The sequence below is a fragment of the Gymnoscopelus microlampas genome (assembly GCF_963454915.1).
Source record: "Gymnoscopelus microlampas genome assembly, chromosome: 17".
Lineage (NCBI taxonomy): Eukaryota > Metazoa > Chordata > Actinopteri > Myctophiformes > Myctophidae > Gymnoscopelus > Gymnoscopelus microlampas.
Genome location: NC_139954.1, coordinates 32,771,386 through 32,790,953, shown reverse-complemented (window position 1 = coordinate 32,790,953; position 19,568 = coordinate 32,771,386). Strand labels below are relative to the sequence as shown.

Below are 19,568 nucleotides of genomic sequence, written 5' to 3'. Positions count from 1 at the left end.
TGAGTCAAACTAAATGTAATGCCTCAACTCCAACAATTCCAAGTGCTTGTCAAATATGTTTTTTTTTGGAGGGGGTTCGTGGCCTGAAAAGTTTGAGAACCACTGAAATAAGCAATGGCAGGTACATTGTCAGTAATGTCTCTGATGCTTCTTAACTGTGTCCATAGGTGACTCATGACATTGCACTGCCAGCACATACAAAAGAAACAAGCAAGTTCAATAATTGACTCCAAGACTATCTTCAATTCAATCACCTGACAGTATAATCAGTGGTGGAAAGTCAAGTACATTTACTCAAGTAATGTACACTTTTGAGGTATTCTTTTACTTTGAGTATATAGATTTTTGATAGTTTATACTTCTACTCTACTACATCTGAGGCATTGTACTTTTACTTTATATACTTCGGCTATTTGAAAATAGACAATCTACAAGCCCACAACGCATTGTAAGCTTGTAGATCTGCTATTTTAAAAACATTTCTACACATTTTAAAAACTTGTGACATGGGACACACTGCGTAGTGAGTTCTTTTACTTTTGGTACTTTATCAATTTTGAATACCTGACTTTTACTTGTAACAGAGTATTTCTACATTGCAGTACCGATACTTTTACTTATTAATTTGAGTACTTCTTCCACCACCGAGTGTAATCAAAGGGTTGCATTAGGGTACTTTATTAACTATTCCAATTGTTATTGTGATGACATTTTATTTTAACTAATGATAAACTGCAATATATTTCAACAGTTATTTTCAAAGTTATATAAATATATTTTCTTTGCTGATTGAAAGCAATTAGATAGGCCTGAGCTCATTTGCAATCTTCAAGTTCATAATAATTCAAACACTTCTTGTCTGCCTCCCAGGAGGGCAAAGTACATTTAATGAAATTATTACCAGAAATGTATCAGAATACTTAACAAAATGCTTCAACTGGAAATACAGCATCTAGCCATATCTTTTGCACACACATAATACTGTTATTTGACATCTCATTTACAGTTTATGATTGGAGAATGTTTGTATTTTCCATTACAATGAGCTGTGAGTAAAGTACACACATTACATTTCATTTTGTGAGTGGAAAAGAAATCATTGTTCGATCATTGTTTTGGCATTTTGGGGGCGGGGGTTATATAGCATCACACAGTTAAATCCTCAGTTTTAATTTCTCCATCTGTACACTCTCAGAGTTAAATTAATACTTAGGTTTATACTGTGCACAGCACAAACAAACCCAGTTTTTCAGCATTCTGCCAGCACAAACTATTATGGAGTACCAAATGAATCTGCAGTGTGTGGAATGAACTTAAACAGCTGAATTGTTCAAGGTCATACAATCATTAACACTGACATGAAAGCAGGTAAGACATCTGACCGTAATTTGACAACATACCTACGGTATAACAAAAATAAATAACATAGAATGACACCAACTAAATATATCACCCCCAGTATGCCAGACTACTGTATGTTTAAATAGCATGCTTACACAATAGAGTGGAATGCTTTCATTCATTGGCTAAACAGAAAGTGGGTTGTACCAATAGGAGTGCTTTGATATTTCGCCGAGTGCAGTTTGATGCAAATATATAGATAAAGAGAATAAATTTGCGCGAGGAAAATGAATAATGAATCCAACTCATAGCAAAACTGCATTCACATAATTCAAGAACTTCCAGTACCAAACAGGCAATGTTGTTCATGTCTTTATCTCACACTCAAATACACACACACACACACACACGCGCGCACACACACAGATTTCTGAATGGTGTCTGTATCTTGGGTCCAGTGTTGAAATATCTGAAGGTGTTAGTCAGTGTTCATCTGGACAAGGGGCTCCTGTCAGGTAGCCATTGGTCCCATGAGTTTTGTTGGTCCCATTAGTGGCATTGCTGTGGTGCTTCTGATTGGCTGGAGAACTGTCGTCCTCATCGGAGCTGGACTCTATGTCACTGCTGTCATCTTTAGACACCTAAAGACAAGGGTGGTAAGAAAAAATTCACTAGTTAGGCAGCGTGCTTGCTGGGCTATATAGATAGTTCTTCCATCAGTTTACTACTTTCTTGCACTACTTTTTTCCTCCTAAGAGGGAAACACTTCTGAGGTAATTTTAAGGTCTACTCTGGCTTTCGTGTGCTTCATTCAATATTTAAATATTTGATCATACACGTCCCCTCCAATATAAGCCTCTTCAATTTTCAAACTGCGTGTTGAAAACACACATACCTGATTCTGGTGACTGATATTGTCCTAATGCATGAGGGGACAGTCTTTTTTCCGATTACCTTTTTATTAAATGTTTTCAATTTCTAACAGACATTTGAAAAGCAAGGTCTTATGCACAACTGATCAAGGGACGGACGGATGCGTAGGTAGGGTTCAGACGTATAGAATAAAATAAAATAACCCACACACCGTCTTCACTTGCATAATAAAGACAACTTCGGTCATAGACCTTCTTTAGGCATATTAACATTAGACATTTTAAATATTTAAATTAATAATTTACTGTACAGTGAGTGACATTGTAACACTATATGACAAAGTATAAATTAGACGTAATACTCTGAGGCCATTCTTGAACTGAGGCATAGAGAGCAATCTTTGCAGGGAAAAGAACACAGTCGCTACTGGAGCATGAACTTAAGAGGTGGAACTTCAGCTTTGGCACCCTTCCTCAAAATGTCATGTTAGATTGGTTCCCCCATTCATAGAAAAAGATGATGAAAAACACTTCACCTAATTTTCTTTCATTTTCTGTTTATCATTGAATTGCTATTAACAGTGTTGTCAACATAAGGAACAATGCTCTGGGTTCTGAAGTATGGGAAACCATTTGCCAATTATTGTAAAGCAGAGGGCAGCCATTACAGCTGTTTTCAAACTCTGGGTCTGCAAAATATGGGGACATTTGACATGCAGTCCTATAAATTAAAGTGTCACATTAACCTGCATTCATCAAAGTCTTAATGAAACAGTCTATGAAAGCATCTAATCAAATCCTTGTCTCTCATGCTGAGAGACCTGTACAGTAATAGTTTTTGCAAGTAAATCAAATGACCAAAGAACTGAAACATTGCATTATGAAGCAGTAAAAGATGGTGATAATGAACAACATCCAAGTCAGGGGGGAAAAAAGGGATCCATGCCAACACATTTTGCCATTTAATTTAGGGTTGATTGACATTCAAGCCATAAAACGTATGCAAAAGAGGACATACAAGTGAAATTAAATCTAACAGGTCAAACCAGACATGCAGTGTACAGTTTGAAGGACTACTTACATGTAAAGGATTCCATTTTCCTGCCTTCAGGGTTGGCCAAATAGCAGAGAACATGGTAAAGGAAAAGTCAGAAATGCCATACAGTAATACTACAGTACAGACACGTTCATGGTAGATGGTAGTTAGAAGTTATTTTGAATAGTTTTGTTTCATATACTGCACTTCTGAATTAAACAAGAGGCATCACCTGAAGAGATAATAATATTGAGTAATAAAGGGTTTACGTTTTGTAAAGGAATCCTTCAGTATCATGGTTGACAGCCGTGCCTTACCTTTCCTTTTGAGATGGCTCGACACGCCGTCTTCACTATGAGGTAGGACCAGAAGGAGTGGAGTAACTGCAGCAGGATCAACAGTAGGTTGAACACCCACCAGGATGGGTAGGGCCCTACGATCTCCCAGCTCTCAAACAAAGTTGTGTTTAGAATCCTACAGTGGGACGAGAGGGGGAGGCAGCTACATATTACATTTGTTTATAAGCAAAACTCAACCCAACTTTATTGTCACATCACAGGTTTACAGGTGTCCTAGAAGCTCCATCATTGCAGTTTTCAGGCCACCTCCTGTGAGGTGGCCTGTGTCGTTAGGACAGCCTTGAGACAGGTGGTCTGCTTTAAGGTTAATAGCACTATTCTTGGGGCACTCTTGTATGTTGTGAAGTAAGACAGGTGAGCGGAGCTAAACAGAAGACAAAGGGGGATAAAAAAAGGCCTGAACAGGCCTCTGTTTCTGCTCTGTTTACCTACAGTAATGCAATACCACAAACCCTATACTTAGTTGACCAAATTTCCGAAGTTGACCACATTCCCAATTGCCATGGGATACACTAAATATCTTTGCCGATATATTTGAAAATAGCCGATCTACACGATCGGCTGTTTTCTGCGAATGTTCCCCCAAGAATAGGGATGGTAGGGTTCATGTGGTTAACACTGACCAACATGCTCCATAAATCCAGGAATAATAATCACTCAACAGTAAAAGAATCATGTAATTTATTGCAACACTGTTGCATTTAGAATTCTAATACAGACAGTGTTAAATCAAATAATGATCATGGGTAATGGGATTGAATAAACTGGGAGATTATAAAGCTATGCATAATTTTACAAAACATGCAATCAGAATTTCAATGATCCAGGTTAAATTTATCCTTGGACCAATTATTGCATACTGTATGGCTGTCTGTGAATCATCTTGCAGTTACTGATGCCATGGCAACAGCCTTACAATAATGATAACCTTTCTTGCTGCTGTGGTGGAGGGCAGACTAAAATGTGCTACAGTATAATAATGTTACAGTGTGAGAACAAAAATATATATTTCACTTTATTTATCTCCAGGGGGAAATGTAAGCGTTACAATAGCCATACAGTAGCTAAAGCCATAGTAGTCTACACGTATTCCTTAAAATAACTATTTAAGTTTGGACTGCTACCATAGGTCAAAACTTTAAAAGCCTATTCAAGTTTTCAGAGCCCTTCCTGTAAAAGCTACTTTTATATTAATGAATAAAACATTATTTTAACCAATCTATATGGTTAAAATAAGTATAACAGTACAATATAACTAGCGCATTAGCATTGGTTGGAGGTGGATTTAGACCCTGGTGTTGGGTAGGACACCTACTGGTCTGGTTGACAATGTCAACAAAGTTATAGGTAGCAGATGGCGCACCAGACGTTGGACACTATCTGTGTGCCTTTATTGTAGTTTGGACATCGTTACAATTACCTCTCTGCGTCTGGAGAGGGAGACAACGGACATAATAAGCTTTAATGACCTTGTCCTTTAGTCTAGACTCTAGTGGTCTCGGAAGAAGCATTTCTGTGTAGTGGTATCTCAAGGTAAGATGGTCAATAGCAGTGGCCTTATTGCAGCACTGCATCATGTCTCCTTTCCCTTCTTAAAGAGATGATGACAGTGCTGCTGAAAGTGTGAGAGGACAGAGAGGTATATGCTCAGAGAGGTATGTGCTCAAGTAGTAAGACTGAGTTGCAGCTACTTTGCTCAAAGCTACTGCACTTGAAGACCATCAAATGAGGTCCATTAATTTTTCTTTTCAAAATGTTAACGCATGAGCAACAAAAACTAAACCTGACTTACTCTATTCTGTGTAGCAATTTAAAAATGCATGATTTTACCATGATTTTTATATTACAATAATAATGTGTAATGACAAAGGGATCGTTTAAGGAGGCTTCTTGGATCTTTCAACCACCAGGCTCAAATACAATTAAATAATAAATCAATAAAACAATAATGATTTTCTTTTCATCTGCTCTTCCCTTTATTGCTGAGGATAAAGCTGCTGTATCCATAGTAACTATTACTTAGCAACAAAATTCATAGAGATCTGTACGAAATAAACAAGTATAACTACAGTACTGAGCTCTCATTGGATCTGGCATGCATTTTCAGAGAGGGAGAAGAAATATACAAATGTCCTGTACAGAACATAGTTCTCATAATAACAAAAAATATGCAAGTGACAAAGACAAAATTTCAACCTAAGAAGCTGACTGTTACAATCAGATTGATACAACTAGGCTACATTGACAAGTGAATAAGACTTACCAGACAGGATAAACTCCCAACCTGGAACTTATGAATAGAATTGCGAACATTGCAAACAAGAGGTTGCAGAGTGTCTGGCACTTAGCATAATTGGCCATCTTTGCAGCCTGACAAAAGATAAAATAGATAGAAAGTCACTTGCTTGAGTCATTCAAAGTTGCATTAGCTTGACATACGAAACAGCACAGTTTTAGTTTTTCCTTGTGTATGTGTATGGTGTTTGTTGATGTGGTTGTGTTTTCTCTGTTAAACGTTGAGAAATTAATAAAGATTAATCACATTATATTTCAACTACTAGAAAGGAAATCCCTGTGATGTAGTGCAGTGGTTCTCAACCTTTTCAGTCCGTGACCTCCCAAAATAATCATATTTGAACTGGGGACCCCCACCACCCTGACAAGCACTTTGAATTGTAGGAGTTGAGGCATTGCATTTAGTTTGACTTGGTTCCACAGATAAATATTGTGAAAATAGCTGATCTACAAGCTCACAACGCTTCGCAACGCAAGGTGTTGTGAGCTTGTACATTAGCTATTTATTTATTTTTGTTGCCCCTTTCTTATATTATTTGACAATTTGGCCAATGTGTGACCAGCTTTTATTGTATAGTTTGTTGATTACATTTGATGCAGTAATGTTTTTTAAGGTATTGGGTATTAAAAGTCCTCAAATTGTCACTTTACTGTCATCTGGGGAACCCCCCAAAATCATGTGGGGACTGGGGACCCGACTGGGGGTCCCGACCCACAGGTTGAGAACCACTAAATATAGGGGACATTAGGGCAAGGTATGGTACACACCCCTCTCAACCGCCTGCCCACCAGTCCCACCCACCCACCAAACTATCTTTACAACCAGTCATTCCTTCCATCCTCACCTCCATCAGCACATCGGCAGCATCGTGGAGACACATGACCAGTGTTCCCACCCGCGCCATGTTGTTCACATAGGAAAACGTGATGAGGGATATGGTTGCCAGGTGGTGCAGGAACATGATCAGGAAGTCCTGTAGACACAGTTGCCACAGTAATGTCAAACACACACGAACATGAAGAAGTATGGATTATACCCAGAACATTCAATGACAGATACGTGTGACAGGTGAAAGTCTGATTACAAGGTGGAGGACACAAGCACTGCTGTGCTTATATTATGTTGATAGTGACAATAAGAGCCTCTGTGCATTTTTTATTTATTTTTTCACTTATCATTTTTATCCCTCGATTTTGTAACCCTTTTTTCACCCGGTGCCAATTTGCTAAGTGATCCTGGGCACTACACTCCCCCCACCAGCCTAGGGAGGCCAGGGCCGAGCTCATGCCTCCTTCAATGCATTGTCTGTCCATTTGTAGCAATGCATATCATAGTAATAAAAATACATAGTAATAGCAAATGACAAGATGTCAAAGCTCCCACTATTAGAACACTATCACAAGGAATATGTGAATAATATACTGAACTATAATAGCGGTGCAACAGTTAATCGAACTAATCGATTTAATCGATTATAAAAAATAATCGGTTTTCAAATATACCAAAAATAGCAGATCTACATGCTCACAACTCATCACGATGTGACACCTTGTGAGCTTGTAAATTGTCTAATTTCTATATTTGTGCATGACACCATTGTATGACAAAGCATAGAATAGGGCTTGAGTGGTTAATCAGTCTAATTGGTCTACAAGCTCACAACGCATCACGATAACACGCATTGAGCTTGTAAATTGGCTTTTTCCTATATTTTTGTGCGACACCGTTGTATGACAAAGCACAAAATAAATGTTAAGAGGTTAATCAGTCTAATCGTTATTAAAATATATATAATTTAATTGTGTTGATTCGTTATTAGATAACAAATCAATATATTAGATTTTTTTTATTATCCAAAAAATGCACTTCTCGATTATTTGATTAATCAAAAAAGTATACTTAAATACATCCCTCACGTGATATAGCTGCAATGAAGGTACTCAATGGAGAAATCAGAATCAACTCAATTCAACATGAGCTCAAAATCGTCCTGTCTTAAGCCTGATTTAAGCTTTAGCATCAACGTGTTGTGTGACGTATCCTGCGGCCAAAAATATATTATTTTTGTTGAGCGACACGTCGTTCAACACTTTGTCACTGAAGCATAAATCGGGATCAAGTCTGAGGAACTCTGTTCAGGCCAGGTCTGGGCCAGCTCTAGCTGAACAAGGCTGTGGATGGGTGACATGGAGGAGGAGCCTTCTTCTGGCACCCTGGATATTAAAATGTCTGACATTAGGACAGCAGCAGCAAGCAGCCAGAGCAGCAAGAGTACAAGGACAAGGTACTGTATGCGAAGGAAGAGCAATGCTGTGTAAAACATAAGAGGGAACGGAAGCGAGGCAGCAGTGTGCAGGGAGAACATACTGGAATTGTCAGGGGATGCAGGGGACCTCCTCAGTGTGGTAGATGTGCATGAAAAAACTGAAAAGGAGAAACAAAACACAGACAACATGCAGACAGTCAACAAAAAAAAAAGATGACAGGATGAATGCATACAGAGCATGGCATCGAGACAAACAGTGCTTATGGGTGTGAGTGACTTGGCAAGGAGGCATGCAAAAACACACTGAAAACACCATGACCAGAGAGTATAACCATTCACCAAAGAAACAGAAATGAAGTTAAAATGCGCTGAAGAGTGCTGAATGTTTGCATAGATGGACTCAGTGAAGCTTGAATCTAAGTTCCATCCTTCCAAACGCTAAGCTCTTTGATCATGGAATCTCTGCAGATAACACCACAATCAGGCTTTTACTAGAGCCTGACCGATTTATCAGTTGTCCCATTTTATTGGCCGATATTGGCTGTCACAGATACACAGGTACAATACATGTGTGACATGTTGTCCGATAGGTGCCGATTGGGGTAATTTTTAAATTGTTGTATTTGTGTGTGTTATTATATAGTTATTTATAATTATAGAAATGTACTGCAGTAAGTATATCTATATTGCATGTGTTTGTGTGTGTGTGTGTGTGTGTGTGTGTGTGTGTGTGTGTGTGTGTGTGTGTGTGTGTGTGTGTGTGTGTGTGTGTGTGTGTGTGTGTGTGTGTGTGTGTGTGTGTGTGTGTGTGTGTGTGTGTGTGTGTGTGAGCAAATAAAGAAGCTATTCTGTAGCTATCTTCCCATGGATTATTTCTTATTACACAGACTGAGGATTAAGCAAGAATAAGTCACAAAACTAGGTCTCTTGACAGTCAATTAGTATGGTTCCTCATAATTCTGCATGTGTAAGAGAGATCATTGATTAGAAAGGTGGTAAAGCCTGTGCTTGCGGCGTGATTCGTAATAAGCTTTTTGCGCAACATTGACATACAACGAAGTATAACATAGGGAAATAATTCATGAACAAATAGTAAAAGATGCAGTATGGAGATTTCTGCCGGACAGCGACAATATGTGCTAATCAAGAGTGGCCTCTGATCTCTTGTAATTCTTACCTTCCTCCTGATGTCTGTGAATTGGGAGAAGAGTAGGGACAGGTAGAATGATAGCTCCAAAGTATAGTAATAATGGATGTCCACAGTCAGTGGCTAGACAAACACAGAAGGAAACAAAGTTGACCATTAAGCTCTACTTAAAAAATGGCCGATCTACAAGCTCAGAAATTGGTAGAATGGATTCGACACTGTGATTTTTTACATTTCTTCATTTAGTTTTTGTCTACAGTGAAAAAGCCAAAAATAGGGTGGTTAAAAGAAATATTTATTTAAGTACCGTGGAGAAAGGCAAGATATTTAATGAAATCATAATATTATATTAAACACCCCGTTGGGGGGTGTTAATTTAACATCATAAAAAATATTTTGTACACTCTCAAAGTTAAATTAACATGATTTTCCATTTGAAGCTGATGGTCAATTATACAGAAAGCATTACCTGGTAAGGATAGTTGTACCAACACTCTTTTGTGTTCCATAGCCATGGAGTCTACAGAGAAAGCAATAAGAATCAATGCAATGGAAATATGCTGTCACGCTTTTTGTTTTATCCTTTTGACAGAAATGTCTATAAAAATCTCTCACATGGTAAAGCCTAAACAAACCTGAAGGGTAAGCTTCAATGCCCACACCATCAATACAGTGTTAACACTATTCCCAAATGTACAATTAAAATTCTGCTAGTGGAATCGACCCCCAAGGCAGAAAGGTGCCATCCCATTAGTCTGAGAGCCCATTATTCCGAAGTACCATTGGTCCAAAGGCACGCATTATAACTAAGCCCAACCCTAACCTAAAATGTTTCCGACTATTGGAACTTCAGAATAATGGGCTGTTGGACCCGGCAGAACTTTATATAAAATCCAAACATTCATATCAATATGCCCAGACAAAACAGTTTGCTTTCCTTAATGGATGCTAGATGAAATAAGGGTAAGGGTAGTCTCGCGTAGCCAGACAACTATTCCACAATCTCTGAATGCTATATAGTCGGGATTGGGAACTACAGTACACATCCCAAAAGCCAACGTCATCTGTCATCTGTTAACAATATATTTTAAATATATTTTTATTTTTATTTCTGCTAAGCAGCAAGCTATATAGGCTTCTATTATTTTAACGGAAGCGGACAGAAGGCGTCACACCCGCTTTATCCCTGGATCATTTTCAGAGCTTCCGTTGCTCCAGACTGTATGACGGAAGCATTTGAAAATTGTGGGAGGCAAAAGTCTGGCTCGCGAGACTAGGGTAAGGGTTCATGCACATTTGTTATGTTACCAAATAATGTTCATAACATGCTCAACTTCCCGACAAACACTGGCTCACAATGGGTCAGGAACTAAAAGAATTGACGCTGGCCATAAAACTAAAAAGAAAAAAAAAAGTGCACCATGATCAAACGATGAGACAGGACTGTGACTTAGGGAAGACAATTGTGTTTGAATCTCCTGCACTCCTCTCTAGACCTGCTGCTATTAATAAAAACCCCAGGAGACTTGGCCCTGCGGCAGGGATTGCCAGAGAATGAACTCATTTTACAAAGTGCTTCGTCATGCAACTTGTTTCAGTGAAGATATTTTTTTTCCCCACTGTGCCATCTCACCTATTGCTCCCTTGATCGTGATTACTTTAATCAATCTCAGCCAAAATAGTTTCACTGTTCATTTACTCGAGGCACTGCACGGCCAATAGGCACAGTGCATTACACAACATCAGTGTAGAGAAGCATAAATAAGATGAACCGTATACAAAGAACAATAAGAATCCAAAGTGACAATCTTTTCCCTTCATTGATCGAGCTGACATTAATAACATATGCTGGCTGAGACTGAGGCTCCACAGTTGCCTCAACGGTGATACATTTGTTCAGTGACAGTAATATCTTAAAAATGGATAATGTGCTAAGAGCAACGGATCCATTATTTAACATTCCTCCCTGGTTGGAGTATGTGAAAGAGATATATTATTTATCAGCTTTTCTTCCTTGCCCTGTCACATCCATCACCACTTCAAGTAGACGCACAAGGTCCCATTCCAAACTTTCTTTGTGATTGTCTCATATTAGTCAAATACACAAAGATCCAGTATCATATTGTTTTTGGCCAGTTATATCTAGAGCACGACCAATATTGGAATGTTGGGGCTGGTGCAGATACCGATAATAGGGAGTAAAGAATTCTGATATCGATATATGCCATGCTTATAAATAAGATATTTATAAATTAATTCTTATGTGAGCAGCATAAATAGAGGTTAAAGTAAACTAATATTGAACTTATCAATATCTTTCCACAGCTGTGGTAATAGTAATGATAAGGATTACTACTTTCGTAATGGAGTAATGGATTCACAGCTCATTGACTTGCATTAGTTGCTGCCTATACATGCTCAACGGAGGAAGCAAAAACATACCTTTTTAAGGAAACGTACACCATAGGTAAAGATGTATAAATAGAATGTAAATCTCCACCTGTAAGAATGAAAAGACACAGCGTGAGTGCAGGTTAGGTTTAACTTTGTCTTATTTTATCTCCTTTCATTTTTCTCTGCTTTGGGATTCATAGGGGGAGTGGAGTTAGCCACATCTACTATAGTAGAGAACAAAGAATGCTGTCTGCAATGCATCCTAAATATGTAGGCCAAACATATTACAAACATATACACAGTATGTATATATGTACACACACACTCTGTGTGTGTGTGTGTGTGTGTGTGTGTGTGTGTGTGTGTGTGTGTGTGTGTGTGTGTGTGTGTGTGTGTGTGTGTGTGTGTGTGTGTGTGTGTGTGTGTGTGTGTGTGTGTGTGTGTGTGTGTGTACACACACATATATATCATTTTATTTTTATACACAACTCAGGAAATGCTGCCAATGTTTGACCCCGGAGTGATATGAGGTACTCTCATATCCCGCCATTCCTGCATTCTTTGGTGAGTCACTGAGACCAAGACACCACTGACTTCATAGCGGCATGGCACAGAGTTAATCAGGACGCACTCGCTCTCTCCCAGACCCAGTCCTGATCTCTGCTCTGTACTTTACGTAACCCTATACTATAACCCCACGGCTGCACACTGATTCGTCAGGAAAGGTCTCCTGTGATCATGTCTGCACTGGGTTTACAAGCAGAGACGTAGCTGCCTGAGCTGACAGTTGAGAGATCAAAGCATGCACAGAAACCCAGAGATGAAGAACAAAGTAAAGCTAGCATGCTACGACATGGATGCTAACATTCTCTGATCAGCATATCATGTGATTGTGAGAGACCATGGGTTTTGCATACTTTAAAAAGGTGTGCTGCGGATATTTCCAGCTGCCCAAAAATACAAAACGTCACTCTGGCATCTTTCTATAGCACTAGATAGACAGACAGATTAGGGTAACTCTTAACTGAGAAAAGATATCTACTTAAACAAAAATGAAAATGTATAACTTTCTGAAGGGACTTGCCTAGGTAGTCATTTTCATGGATGACTGTTCAAGAGTCCATCGTTCCATTTTTAATGTGCATGACAGAAATCTTCAGCACATAAAATATGACATGTGAAATTGCTGCCATTATCTACACTTGTGCTTGATTAGTAGTAGAGTTAAACCAAATACTGGACTGGTCTACCTGGCGTTAGACTGTTGCATGGCAACTGGATCTTCAAAAATCACAAGAGCCTGTTTCTAGTGATGCTGAATCACATCAATGTACATTTACGATGACTCACAACTACTTTCTCTGAATAGAATTTAGATGGTGGCTAAATTCTGACCATATCTGTTATATTATTTTCCTCAATACAATGCTGGTATTTATAGGCTGTGGGCAAAACTACAATTCTAGTGGTGGTAATTGGGGTGAAAATGGCCAAGGCACAACCAAATGTTAGCATTGCTGTACGTATATTTGTGACACAGCAGATTTGGTCACATTTTCAGAAAACCCATAATAAATTAATGAAAATAAAATAAACTTTGTGATTTGTTTGTGTGACAAATAAGTATTTGCTCTAATCAATCAAAGAAAAATAAGATTTTTTGAAATTGGAAAGTCAAAGCTGCCATGACACTCATGTTCTTTACAAATGTATGTAACTTTTGATCACAACTGTATGTTCTATGAGCCACAGTTAAAGAAACATTACCATGTTTTGCCTCATTGCACAGTCATGAAACACTTATGTAAGATGACTGGAGAGTCTCAGCATCTAAATAAGATCTACTGTGTGCAGTTCATCTAGACACAAAGGATTCTGAATGTAACTCAGAGCTCAGTTTGAATAATGAGGCGGCTGGCTTTGTTTATGAATGTGGTCTGCACACGTTCTGAATCATGCACCTGCAGGCCATGCTTGTTGATTCTGTTCAACTTTGTCACCTATCCAAATAAGCAGACTATACACAAATTACTCATTGCACTGAAATAATTTAGCCAACAATAATATAAGTTAGGGCTGGGCGATATAACTTCAAATCAATATCAAAACTATTTCAAACCTGTGCCTCGATTATGATTAATGAACGATTATTAAAAAATAAATTGCAGGCTAATCAATTTAGTTGATTATAAAAAATCTATTAGAATAGAATTTAGTCATGTTTTTTATTTAGTCAGCCCCAATACAAATCACACCATAGCTACTGAGAATTACATTGGGAAAATGGGTAGATAAAATCTCAATGAACAACCTTTGTTGTAAGTTAAGTAGTCTTGCTTGCAAGGCTACAACAGGAGATTTACACTTCAAATAACAATCGCGGCCCCCCTCTTGCCTTGTTTACATATAACTTTGAATAAATAACCCTTATGAAGAAAAAAAAACATCCAAATGTGTTGCTAGTAGGCCAGCCATGCAGGCTACATTTCTTCCTCCAGCCCCTTGCTCTCATCTGCCGACAAACTCTGGAACACTGGCAAACATACATGACTGCTCAGCCATTACATTTATGCATTTTAGTTCACTGTAAATAGTACAGAAATCAAGTACAGTGTAGCTATTGCCTGCCCTTGAATGGGGGAAACCTCACAATGTTAATGCAAGCAAGCCTATTTAAGAACCCTGGTTACATTTTAATTGTGCCATCTGGATACTTTTTACGTATGAACGAGGGGGTCACTCATACCTTGTACACTCGACCATTTTGCCATTGCTGGTGTGAATTCAACTTAAGAGTTTAAAAGCCCTGCTAGTGGCCTCTAGAGGCTGTGCAGCTCCTTATACCCAACCGGATCAAAGTGGTGAACCGACTGACTTGCCATCCTCTGGGTCCCATGCTCTCACTCTAGTGGAGCTGAATAATACTAAAAAAGGTCAATTCAAAAGGTTCTGTGTGTGTCTGTGGGGGGGTTGTATATTGTATATTCATTGAAAGACTAACACATCCTATATAAACATTGACTTGTGGTGGACTGTGAATGGTTGGTGGACGGTTATATAAACCTTGCCAGTGTCACTTATGATGTCACACCCTGATATCGATGTGATATCACAAGGTCACGGATCAACTTCAATCTTAGCATGTGTATCGCAGAGAACCCATGGGAGTGAGATGCCCGGTGTGAAGTCGGTCAGATCAGTGGTTGTTCAAAGCCACCCATCCGACCGATATTCACATATTTGGGCATGCCAAATAGGCATATACTAATGACATCAGGGATCTCCATATATGGGCATAAAAGAGACAGATACAGAGATGCCTATATACAGTACGGGCATAAAAGTGTCACATGTAGACAGACAAACAGAGATCTCTATATATGGACATAAAAAGGGACACAGACAGACGGGTACAATGGGTGCGCTAATCGGGCGGACCATGCATTCCCAACTTGTGTAAATCAGGACTCACAGAGCAAATGACTGCCTGTTTTCTTGCCCTGTCTAAGGAATACTTTGGAGAGAAAGAGATATTCAAAAGCTCAAATAAAACTAGATACTGCAAGATCTGCAAGGTCTCCTCACTGGCTATTAAATACTCAATGATTGACTTATCATTTGTTTGGCACCACATGGTTTGGCCACCACATGGTTTGGCACCACACATTTCAGACCTCCTCTGCCTCCATGCCACGACCAGGCCTCTAAGATGCTCTTCCCCTTCTATCGGCACTTTTAAATCTCGTATCAAAAGTTTGCTTTTTTCCACAGCTACCAGATACCGTACTTATTTTATACAGCATATTTTAGTCAATCTTAGTTTTAATTGATTTAGTTTTAATTGATTTAGGTTTTTACCATTTTTATTTTCCTTCATCGTACATCACTTTGGTCAGAATGTGTTGTTTGCAAGTGCTGTATAAATAAATAGAATTTGAAAAGAAAACAGTTACAAAACACAATGCGAGAGGCTTTGCTATTTCAATACTTCAGCTGGCTGCCACTCTTTGTTTACATTATGAAAAGAATAGACTGCAGATCAGCCATCCTGAAGTCTGTGAAACAAAGTACCCTATCAAAAACAGCAATATATGACAGGCTAATTAGAATAGGATTACTTCTGCAAGGTCTGGGCTGGATCTGACAGGGGAATTGCATTGTAAGCAACAGAGACACACCATAGCCAAAGATACCATTTTAAAAGTCGAATCTAGCATGCAGCCACTCATATTGCATGCAGATAACAGTTGTGGTGGTGATATTGTTGCAGTAAAAGAACGAATGCAAACTGAAACGTGTTCAGAGAGCCCACACAAATTGTAATGGACTTATGCAACACTAATGTTGTCTCTGCAAAAGAGTTTTGTCTCTGAGATCTCAAAGCTGTACTAAGAACCCAGTCAGTGTTTTAATCAACCAACAGTGTGCTGCTGAGTGAACAGCAGCCTCAGGGGCCTCACAGACTGTGTGGCCGCGTTTCCAACTGCCAGCTTGGCTCTACTGGTGTCAGACATGACTCTGCTCTGACAGTCACACTCCCTTGTTGGCCTCCTCTCTCACGCCACTAAATAACCACAATCTTGCCGATGGGACGCAATCTACTGCAGATCAGCCAGGCCTTTTGGCCAGTGGGTTAAGGTTTGGTGGGCTCTCTCTCAGCGATGCACTGCCAACATTAAGTGTACACATTCTACATACCCTTGGGATATTGCAGTGGGTATTTAACTATTGCTTTGTCGTAGTGCTGGAATTCACATTACTGTAATGGTCACATTACTGTTATGGTCAAACCAGACACAATGACACAGAGTTGGTACTTATTTATATGACAGCTAATTTAATCTATTAATAGCTTTAAAATACATTGTATGTCTGTGGTAACCAGTGTTTTACACTGTGGTGTGGTGTTTTTAGCTCATGCTTCTTACATGCTTTCGCAGAAACGGGCTAGAGTGCTGGGCTTCTCCTGGTTGCGGCGCTGTCTGAACCAACGCTGGATAGTACGCACATCCCAGTCGAGCTGCTTGGACAGGCCTTCCAGACGCTTCTCATCTGGGTGCTGGTAGCACAAGATAAAATACATTTTTGGTCAAACCTAGTAGTCATGGTGGTGCTAATAAAATGATATGGGACAGAATTGTTGTGAAGTTAGAAAAATTATTGAAAACAAAGGACGCCACCTTGGTGATAGCAGTGAAAACTTTCTCTAAGATAGCATTCGGTTGGGCTTTCTGTGGGCCACTGGCTTGGATCTTCAGGCCCATAGCGCAGGGTCTCGCAATAAACCTGTAGGCAAATATGCATGAATTCTAGATTAATATAGAAAACCTGCACAATACTGTAAACCATAATAGAAGATGGGAAGAGAGTAATTCAGTCAAGAGTCAGTGATAACAAACCACAATTTTACATCATCTACAATCAAATCCCATTTGCCACCGAATCCTGCTGTCATGGGTTGTCATCTAACGGTAGGCCAGACCAGTGGTTCTTAAAGTGGGGTCTGGGACCCCCATCTGTCCTCGGAGGGGTTGCAGGGGGTCCCCAGGAATATGAGAGCAGTTGAACTCCTCGAGCCCTATTTCAAAACCTGGGACCAGACGAATCTGCCAATGCAAAAAAAAAATTGCCATGGCCACGCGAGGCTAGGTCCACACTGCCTAATACAGTAGTACTATGCAAAAGAAACCCAAAGTTTTGCTTGTGGTGAGGCAGACAGTAGGGAAAAAGTAGTTGTAGTAGTAGTATGTTATCAATTTGGGGGTCCCTGACATGAAAATTGTCTGAGAAGCACTGGGCTAGACTGTGTAAATAAAAGTGATTCATTCAAGTTATTAATTCTGAGTGAAACAAATTTTAAACGTTTTTTGTTTTAAATAAAGAGGTTTTAGTCTGTGTCTAAAACAGTCTACTATGTTGAACTCAAGTTTGTTTTTCCTGATTATCTTTTTTAAACTACTAATAAGTTAAATTATTTACTTATTTATTAAACAATGTTAGGCTACTCAACTTATTCTACTAAAGCCTTGACTCATACACTATCTACCACGTATTGGTCATTCATTTATATATGATGAACATGTGTGAGTAATTTTTCTTCGGGGGGGCTTGTTCTGCTGCCAAAAACTGTTGACCCACATTTGCATGACAGCCATAGACGCAGAGACAACCATTAGGGCTCTGGGATTATTGGACAAAGGGCCAGAGATAGAGGCAAGGTGTGCAATATACATCCTATGAGAATGATTTGTTTAGAGTTTACCAGTAGCCTATATTGACATTTGTATGGCATGCCAAATCTGAAGTCATCATGGTGTTGTTACACGTAGCTCAGAATTACTGTTATGTGTTGTACTGAGAAGACAATTGGAAGGTTGGGCAAGTAGCCTATTGCTTGAATCCTGCAACTTGCTACATGGTCGTAACGTTGTACTGTACAACGTTGCGACTTGTAATGTACACTGACTATAAGAATAGCTATGCAATGATATAGGCCTGCATAAAATAGGATGATCATCCTTGATCATTGTGGGGTGCCATTGTTTAGATAACTGACAGACAAATCAACACACAAGCTCAGTGGTCAATGAGAAAATATCCACTCACTGGATGGTCAAATCGACCCAACAAAGACTCGCTATGTCTGACTGAAATAGTAAAGTCAGTAACTGAACAGCTAGACCCACCTTTCGAAAACCAGCCGTATCATAAAGATGCAGAAGGCTAAAGGACACGCCAGATAAAGATCCTCGGCTTGCGGGAATGTTGCCTCATCTGTGTTTTTTAAATCAGCCCATGTTACATTATGAGGGAGCCAAAATCTCTCATTCCAAAACCACGCCAAAATACCAGCCATCTCTTTGAAGCAGACACTTTGACTGGATAGAATAAGGGTATCAATGGCCCAATGCGTTGTAATGTTCTTTCACCGGCGATCTATGCAGGTTTTGGTGATGAAATCTGTGCTATATCGCTGTCCGTCTATTTCCCCTTTGCTAGCCCAGTGTAGGGAAGTAGACTCAATCTGCTCCTCCGCAAGTGATTGGTGCATTGAAATGTCACGCATGATGCAGCCACCAGCAGCCACCATAGGTTAAACCCACTGGATCACAGCACAATCAAGGTGAAATTGTTTTTGCTCAACCTGTCTTGAGGATACGCGAATCTGAAAGGTTACACGAATCTAAAATAATCAGCCATATAAAACCATTAGGAAGGAATATAACTGTTCACTTGATGAATAATTATCATGTTTTATTGGACCCACACAAACAAACTCACCCCCTTCGCCCACAGCATTTCTATTATTTAAGTCGAGGCAATTAACGATTAATTAAAGACAATTACATATGAAAAGTAGACACTAGGGAAACACTTTTGTTTCACATGGGCTTCTAGAATACCACATATTAGCAAACCACGCCATCTACTGGCCGTTTTCAGTTGCCACGGTGCAAGCCTTTGAGAATGACAAATCTCAAAAAGAATGTCATGCTAAAAGTTCTAGTACGAACACGTAATGACAAATCTCAAAAAGTATGGCATGCTAAAAGTTCTCGTCCGAACACAAATAAATAGCCTATCCCTATCCTATGCACCGTCTGGTGGTGCTGTGGTGTGTGTGAGTGTAATACTTTAAGTCTAGATACAGGCAAGCAGCACTACTTCTAACACAGCACAACAACACTCAGCTGAAAATGGGTCATTAATGTAGCACACATGAAGACATTCTTTCAATCAAACAACATTATTCGCAACATGAGTAAAACTACTAGTTAATAAAACATTTGTTTCATGCTGGACATTTGAACTTCATGTCATGATGACCCCAGGTTCGCAATGTGTCAATAGTCTCCG

At 39.2% G+C, this 19,568-nt stretch overlaps 1 protein-coding gene across 1 annotated transcript; it reads right to left on the bottom strand.

Annotated features, from left to right (window-relative positions):
• Positions 1-866: 866 nt before the first annotated feature.
• Positions 867-18,689, bottom strand: cers6 (ceramide synthase 6). Its single transcript, XM_084084011.1, has 11 exons — positions 18,398-18,689; positions 16,892-16,997; positions 16,640-16,770; positions 11,760-11,817; positions 9,787-9,837; positions 9,348-9,440; positions 6,749-6,877; positions 5,872-5,978; positions 3,567-3,723; positions 3,295-3,318; positions 867-1,982 (listed from the first exon to the last, which is right to left on the bottom strand). Exons 1-11 carry the CDS (start codon positions 18,565-18,567, stop codon positions 1,824-1,826), a joined length of 1,185 nt encoding a protein of 394 aa, XP_083940137.1. The 5' UTR covers positions 18,568-18,689; the 3' UTR covers positions 867-1,823.
• Positions 18,690-19,568: the final 879 nt, after the last annotated feature.